The sequence below is a fragment of the Carex rostrata genome, chromosome 1, assembly GCF_964058835.1.
Source record: "Carex rostrata chromosome 1, lpCarRost1.2, whole genome shotgun sequence".
Lineage (NCBI taxonomy): Eukaryota > Viridiplantae > Streptophyta > Magnoliopsida > Poales > Cyperaceae > Carex > Carex rostrata.
The window spans coordinates 6,228,946-6,237,812 of NC_135918.1; the positions used below are offsets into that span (position 1 = coordinate 6,228,946).

The 8,867-nt window shown below is 31.7% G+C and overlaps 1 protein-coding gene across 1 annotated transcript; it reads left to right on the plus strand.

Annotated features, from left to right (window-relative positions):
• Positions 1-2,939: 2,939 nt before the first annotated feature.
• Positions 2,940-4,504, plus strand: LOC144554379 (uncharacterized). The gene is made up of 2 exons (XM_078302704.1): positions 2,940-3,094; positions 3,783-4,504. Exons 1-2 carry the CDS (start codon positions 3,080-3,082, stop codon positions 4,242-4,244), a joined length of 477 nt encoding a protein of 158 aa, XP_078158830.1. The 5' UTR covers positions 2,940-3,079; the 3' UTR covers positions 4,245-4,504.
• The last annotated feature ends 4,363 nt before the right edge of the window (positions 4,505-8,867 follow it).

The window sequence follows — 8,867 nt, forward strand, 5'->3', positions numbered from 1 at the left end:
TATTTTAATTTTCATCCATTTGCACTGTTTAGGGAACAAATATAGGAAATAAATTGAGAAAAGAAAAACATTAGTTTTGAACCGTCCGAATGGAGTTGAGAAATTAAATTCCATTTCCTTTACATTCCCACTGAATATATGTATGATGAACAAGTCCTTAGATGTTGGTCTTGATTTTATTTATTGTTAATTCTCGATGATAACAAAATTATAATCTTTAAAAGATTATAAGAAGTTAATTAACTCTATTATCATTTTAATTGAATATTAAATAAAATAAGAATTATTTATGATGTTTTTTTTTTCTTTTCTTCCTTTGAATTTGTAGAATCAAAATCGTTGTTATTCTCATGCATGAACAGTGTTCCTGCTATCTCTGTTTTTCCAAATCCAGTCATTGAATTGTTTCGAGATGCATGTATAGAAAAGTTTTAAAAAAAGTTGCTTTGAGATTCGTTCCCAAGAAAATTGAACTGTTGGATTCGAAAAAGTAGAGATAGCAGGATTACTGTTTACAGGAAGAGAATAACAGCGAATTTCATTCCAAATTTGTATTCTTCATCTTATTTGTAGGGGAAATCACAACTTTCAATTCTCGTTTTTTTTTTCATTTCAACTATGTTCATCATCCATTCAGATGGTACAAATTGGAGATCAGTAACATATCTTATCTAATTAAGGCAGCAGTACATTGTTTGTCCGGTCTCTTGCAAGTGGGCCAACATTTCATTTCTTATGAAGAACCACGTGGACTCTGACCAAAGTGGGCCCCTGACTGGGCTGTCACCCACGCGGCTGCCTAGCTGACACGTCAGCTCTCTCTATCTCGTGGGGACCACCAGCACCGCCCTCCCTAATTCAGATATTCGTTCTAGACTTCTAGTGGACAAGCAAACCAGAAATTAGCCATCTTTTCCCATCAACTTTCTAACGCATTGCATTGAATATACAATACATCAATTTTTATGAACTTTTATTTTTCATTGGTCATCCAAATTTTGGTTATTTAGTTGACATAATTATATTCCTGGGAAAAGATTATTGTTGTTTTTAAATGTTTAATAACAACTAAGCACCGGATTAGGAGATGTTTCAAATTTAATGGTGTAATTAGGAGCAATTGCAGATGATGACAGAGAAAAAAATGGACGGGCACGGCGTGGGACCTCTAGGATACCTTTCCAGGTGGAAAAGACCTGCGCTTGGCATTGGTCCTACGGATACACCAATAATAAACAACCACGTGGCAAAGAGTATCTTGGGAATCGTAAAAGGTTGTATAATGGGGTTAGGAAGAAAGAAAGATGGGCTGCCTACTTTCGGACAATTGCATTTATCATCTTTACAGAGTGGAGGGGAAACTGTATATTGATAACTATATATATATTTATTTTATAATTTTTGATATTGATACATTGATTATAAAAAATAATAAAAATAAAGTTTACATGTACTTTTATACGTAGATTGTGTATTAATATGATTTGATTTGAGAATTGTTTGGCGAGCGAGGCTACAGTACTTTGCAATGTGCACATTGGTCTGTATTATAGATCTAAATTTTTGTTTTAAAAGTTTAAACAGTGAAACCTTTAATATGATTCTTTTTTTCATGTATCTGAAGACAAAATTATATATTTCTTAGAATCTTTTTTTCCTTTTAGATAGGTAGAAAATCACCTTATTTAAAGTTTGGGAACCATTAAAAAATATTGATTTTTTACCTATCTAAAAAAAGAGTAAAAATTATAAAATTTGATCTCGAGGTACATTTCCATGTGATAATTATATGAACAGTTTGAATATTAAAAATAAAATTATGAATCCATACTAAAACCTATATGCACAAGACAAATTAAGTACCATATCCTCACTTCTATTTGAATATAAATTAAGCGTCAATTAAATTGAATTGATAAATTTTCAATCTGCTTGGAGGGTTGGTTTAAAAATTTATTATTTATAATACGCAAGATATCTAAATTATAAAAGAATGTGTTCATAAATTTTATTTTTATTTTGATAACTACTTAACCGGATTCTCACGGTTGTTACGTTCAAACAAGTTTGTTTTCAATATAACGTATTCCTTTAGAATAACGGAAAGAAAATATAATCTTGAACCTTTTATTTTAGACGAAATACATAAATATTTTTATTGAAATTTTGCTAATTAAGATTCAACAAAGATATTTTATAATTTAAAGTTGACAATTTGACCTCCATCTTTATCTAACAAAAAAATATTAAGCTCACCAAAACTACTCATGAATTTAATCTAAGGTTTATTCGAAACATTGCTTTTTAATTATTTACCCTTAAATTTCAATACTCCTAGTATACATTCAATTTTTATAATATATTTATTTCTTGCAAAATATAATTAATTTAATTTAAGATGTCAAATTATTGACATGTTCTTAATTATTTAGATCGGTAATGTGTCAAATTGAAGTCTATTTTAAATTTAATTGTTCATTTATTTTGATCAAACAAGTATATTTTGAAAATGTTTAAGAAAGGCTAAATGACTATGAAATCGGGCCAATTTAATACACATGATACTTGAGAAATGAAGAGCACATTAACAATTTTAATTTTCTAACTTGATATTCAAAATATTTAATAAAAACAAATAAAAGTTGGTGGAACACTGTGAACTATCTATTTTGAATAATTATAATTTTTAATTTTATTTTCTATAAAATCAAGATCCAAGTTTCTTTAAAAATGAATGCTCCAGAATCTTTAATCTTTTCCAAAACCAACTCCATAAATAAATTATTTGGAAAAATTTGTAACCGATCTCAAGATTTTTTTAACCAATCTCACGTACACTTTACTTCATTAAATTAGTCTATATCAACCTTATATACAGCACAGCAAGATTTTTTTTTTTTTTTTTTTTTTTTTTTTTTTTTTTTTTTCCTATGAGAAGGGTCTAGCGACACTTCAGCACTGGTATAAATAGTCCCAGAACCCCTCAAAGCATTTCCATCCACCAGCAGTTGCGCTTAATTTCTCCTCTTTTGCTAATACTTGACAGTAAGCATCTCCATTCCTACTTCATCAATTCTCCATGGCTTCTGTTGAGGTTAGTTTTTATCTACTGAGAGCTTAATTTGATCATTGGTGTTTAGATGCATCCCCCCCCCCCCCCCCCCCCCCCCCCCCCCCCCCCCCCCACACACACACACACATATTCAGGATCACAAAGACATATATTTTCTATTTATATTTTTTGTATTTCTGCATTGTTATTTGGGTGTTTCACAAGTAAATTAACTTAATTAGTGAAATAAGAGATGGAAAGCATATGTTCTCAACAAATTATTAGTTAATGCCTACTATTATTTATGACTACTAAGCAGCTGATCAAGATCACTATGTAGGCGTATACAGTGCATCAGATATATTGTTTTTTGCGCTGTTACACTTCTGTTTGCACCGATCAGATGTTAGGAACATTGTTTTGTATATATGTATAAGAAAAGATGATTATAGATGGTTTAACATGTATTTTGAAAAGTTTACTTAAAATTTGATGTGCCAAAATATCGGATTGGTATTATATATACCTGCAGAAATTTGGATCTGCCAACTTTGCTAATATTTCCCGTGCCGTAGTAACTGATGATCCTAGAATTGGAATAAGAATAACAAGAAGAAAAATAGTCGTACCGAAGCTAGAACATCAGTCGCGTATTTTATTAACAACAAAAAAACATTTTTAGTTTGGATCATGAGTTTTACATACTTATGAGTCTTTTTGAATATTACAGGTAGCATCAACCCCTGTTGAAGTCCCATCTGCCCCTGCCCCAGTAGAGGCTCCAGCTGCCCCTGTACCAGTTGTAGAAGAAACTCCAGCAGCCCCTGTACCAGCAGTAGAAGAGGCTCCAGCTGCCCCTGTACCAGTGGTAGAAGAGGCTCCAGCTGCTCCAGTAGAAGTACCAACCGAGAAACCAGTATCAGAATCAACTGATGTGGAGGTTCCAGTAGAAGCCCCTGCCACCGAGGAATCACCAAAGGAGGAAACCCCAGTTGAAGCTGTGGAAGCAGCAACCGAAGAACCCGCCGCACCAGAGGCCGCAGTTGCTGAGGAAACAGCAACAGTTGAGGCTGTTGAAGAAGTGAAGCCCATCGAGGCAGAACCCGAAGCACCAGTTCCTGCTGCAGAGGAAATAGCTCAGCCAGTACCAGTAGAGGAGCCAGCAGTTCCAGCAGAGACTGCCACAGAGTAATTTGTTATGATATTTTAGTTGGTTGAAGAATGAGTTATGTGCATTTGGGAGTAAATTCGTTGGGCTATGGTGTTTTTTTTTTGTTGTGAAAGAGGAGATTGTTGGAATAAGTACTGCTATGTTGTTGTTGCAGTTTAGTACCTAGTTGTGTCGTTTATTATAGCAAGTTATTGGTATTTGTTTATGATATGTGTGAGATGTGTCTTTGTTTGGTAATTTATATGTGTTATCTTTTTACTTAGAAATTGTTTTTAGTGTTATGCATGCTATTTGTTATAACAATTACTATTTCAGTTATTTATTATATGGCAAATATTTTTAATAAACGCTGAAGTAGAATATTTTATCAAATATTATTCCGACAGATAGGTTTTGGTAAAACATCAAATATATATAGCAATGAGATCTCATTTTGTAGAAATGAATAGTGCGCAAAATTATAGCAATGTGAGAAAAATCATCTATGATTTTTTTAAGGTGAATTTCATGCATATTCCTAGAAAATCTCTAAATTATGTTTTTTTTTTCTCTAAAATTTATGATATCATATTTATCCTTCAAAATTTCATAAACTCACAAATTTACTCTATTTATTGTTTTTCTATTAAATTTTATTATTTCATGCATATTCTATTAATTTGTAGGTTTCCGAGAAAAGTTATTTATTTTTCTACTTGTGACACATATATGGTGTGCATACGCTTGTGTGTCACAATAAAGAAAAACGAATAATTTGATCTCACACCCAGTTGATTACAAGGCTAAACATTTCACTTAAACATACTACATTTTATTTTTTAATAAAAGGTAATTGAGTATTTGATAAATTTAAAATGCGATTTAATAGAAAATATAATAAATTGAATAAATTTGTGAGTATTTATTAATTAAGAAGGATAATATAATATTATGAATTTTTGAAGGACAAATACATCATTTCAAGATTTTTTAGGTATATATGAAATTCCTCCTTTCAAAACAATTGTCCTTGCTGGCTTATTGAAGTGGCAGAACCGCAGAAGTGGTGTCACCGTATCAGGCCTCCCTATGAATTAGGGGGCCTCTTTGGCAAATCCAATAACAAAAGTTATTCTGACTGGTTGTTCAGACTTATTTTATTATTTGCTTTCAATTAACAAATTCCTTAATCTTAAATAAAAGATAAATTTCGCCATAGATTACTAAACTTTGTTATTTGTCACAAATTAGTCATTAAACTAAGTCTGAACAATATGCTCATTCCGTTAATATTGTGGATGGAATGAGTATATTCCGTTAATATTTTGGACGGAACCGGAATGAGAATATTCCGTTAAGATTTTGAATGGAAAAGTGTAGAGTGACTTGATTGGAACAAATACTAAAGTTAAGTGACTAAAAATAAACAAATCAAATTTAAGTAACCAATTTGTGACAAATAACAAAGTTTAGTGATCTCTAGCAAAATTTATCCTAAATAAAATAAAACCGTACTGAAACTTTACAAGGAGAATGAACAGTAAGAAGTCATATTTCCATGCCTTCAATTTTTCCGGGTGTTTCGGACATTTGTCGTAGAATTTTTTATTTTTCAATTTGGATTATCCAATGTGATGTCATAATATATAGAGGGTTTGTTTTGAAATTCATGCGTGAGTTAAAAAACAGTCTGAATTTATTAATTGTACCTATGGCACCTGAGGGATGCGAATTCGTAAATATACAAATTTTAATAATTTGGTTAAAATTGAACAAATAGATTTGGATTATGCAACTTGTAAGATATGAACGGTTTAATTAAGACTAAAATTCTCTTTAAACAAAATATCCAGTAAACTTAAACCGATACAATTCGCTCATTTTACAATTTTTGTTTCGGGTCCTATTCGACCCGACACTAATTAATATTATTTTCTTCAATTAAATTCATATTGACAAGAACACATCGCATTATATTTACCGAACATAATTTCTATGTTCGTGCTACGTTGATATCAAATATTAATTTTGTTGAAATTATTTCAGTAGGTCCAGTATAATTGCTAAGTTAGACTCAGTGAAGTATATATGTTATTTTGTTTTAATTTCGTGGTTCCAATGTAATTAGTGAAGTTTGACACTAGTGCTTGATGGAGTGAGGCTAATATGGATATTATGATGGACCTGTTACCACATATTCATTTTTTTATTTTTTAATTCAAACAGGTAAGATAATTAATATTTGATCCAGTGGTAAATTCAAATAATGTTGTTCGTGTCGAAAGTTGCAGTTTGGAAATATGGATGAAAAATTCATATGAATATATTAAATAGTTGGATGGTTTAACATCTAATCTTTACTCAAAAGAAAATTCAAATAGTTAAACATTTTTTTTCATATAAAAATATATTTGAAAAGCAAATATATATATATATATATGAGGAGGGCTCCAATGCCTCATTTTTTTTATACCTCATCATACCTCATATTTTATATTTTCGTTTTCAAAGTCCAAATTGTCGATCCGAACCGTTCAACAAAAAAATTATACTAAAATATGCATGGAGATGAAATTTTATATTTTTTGGAATTTTTTTGCTATTTTTTAAGATAGGTACAAAATCACTGTTTTTGAACCGTTCAAAAAATAGCGATTTCTACCCATCTTAAAAAATAGTAAAACAATTTCAAAAATTATAAAATTTCAACCCTAACCATATTTTAGTATGGATATCATGTAGTTCGGATCGACAATTTAGACTTTGAATATGAAGAAAGTGAATATATATATATATATATATATATATAGAGATGGGCTATGGTGCATTGCAATGCATGAACCCCCTTATGCATTGCACTATAATCACAGATTTAAAGTCCAAACGACCGATCCGAACCGTTAGATGTTTAATCCATATTGAAATGTGATTGGAGACCAAATTTTACATTTTTTGGAATTTTTTTACTATTTATTAAGCATTGTTGAAAATTGCTGTTTTGCTGTGAACAGTAAAAAACAGTAAAATTTTCTGGACCATCAGATCAGCGACTTTCAAAATTGCTTAATAAATAGTAAAAAAATTCCAAAAAATGTAAAATTTGGTCCCCAAGCACATATTAATAAGAAGAACAAGTTGAACGGTTCGGATTGGTCGTTTGGACTTTAAATCCATGATTTATAGTGCAATGGATAAGAGGGTTCATGCATTGCAATGCACCATAGCCCATCTCTATATATATATATATATATATATAGAGATAGGCTAATATCAAATCGATTGTTCCTAGGGCATGGAGCAATCAAGTTTTAAACCGTCTGATTTGATTTTAGATCCGTGCTTGATGAGATTAGATATTGTCGCTGGAGTCACTGGTTTCAATTGAACGGAACGGAAAAAGTTACAAATTTGCTCCGTTAGGTCCCATTCTCTCTCTTTAATTCATGCGATTTTCTCACGACGACAGCCTCCGATCTGTTCTGAAATTCGTGCTGGATCAGATTGATCTGATTTCAAATTGTCGCTGGGAAATTGAAATGGACGGTCCAGTAGCTAATACCCGCGCACCGATCTGCCTCTCTCTCCCTCGCGCGACTCTTTCTCTCCCTCACGCGACTCAGGTCAGAATCCTCCGTAACCCTAAATAGCAGTAGGTGACCCCCTCTCTCTCACGCGACTCAGTTTCAACCCCTCTGCCCACCTCAGACTCTCTCTCTCCGACCTCTCTCTCAGAACCTCTAAGTCAACACACTTAGCGTTTAAGGCACAATGGATGTTTTGAATCCTCAGGTAACTTCTTCTTTTCTTCATGGTGTCTGAATTTTTCTTATTTAAAATGGTTTCTCTACATGGTCCCCAAAGAAGTATGGCCGCTGGAGATACTGTTAAATTTGTGGTAATTTTCCATTAGGGGATGAAATATGTAATTAAATTGCAAATAATGCCCTGGCTAATTGCAAGCCCAATAATACTCCAAATGCTTTGTCAGAATCTTTCTCGCATAAAATTTTGAGAAAATATTACATATTATGTCTGAATTGGAAATCATATATTTTCAAATACTGGTACTAGGTAGAATGAACAAGGGGTTTTGTCAATCTGTGTAGCGGGTTATTGAACTATATGACATCTATAGTAGCAACACTAAAATGATTAGATATATAATAAGGAACTTTGACATCTATAGTAGTTGGTACCATACAAGATGAGAATCGATATTAAATATTCATTTGATGCTTAGAATTGAAAACATAATGCAATTAATTGATTTGCACAAAGTTGGCATGTAACTATTGAACACCTTTATCCATCTCTGGAAAAAAAAAAAGTAGCAAGGCTCATACTTATTAGGAAAAATTGTGATGTTTTTCTTTTTGTATTAGGAAAAAAAAAAAGTAGCAAGGCTCATACTATATGAAATAGGAAAAATTGTGATGCTTTTCTTTTTGAGTTTATGTCAATTTTTTTTATCTGAATTTTAGGGTGCAAGACTGTCGAGGTAGAATCCATAATCTAAGGTGCAATATTGTTCTTTAGCTGGAGTATATCTCAAGACTGAAACCCCACCTCACTTTCCGGTATGACTTAAACCATTTTAAATGATCTTGAAGTTCATCCAAGCACTTGTCCTAATCTACTTATATTTTTTTTTTTTGTAGGTAAATG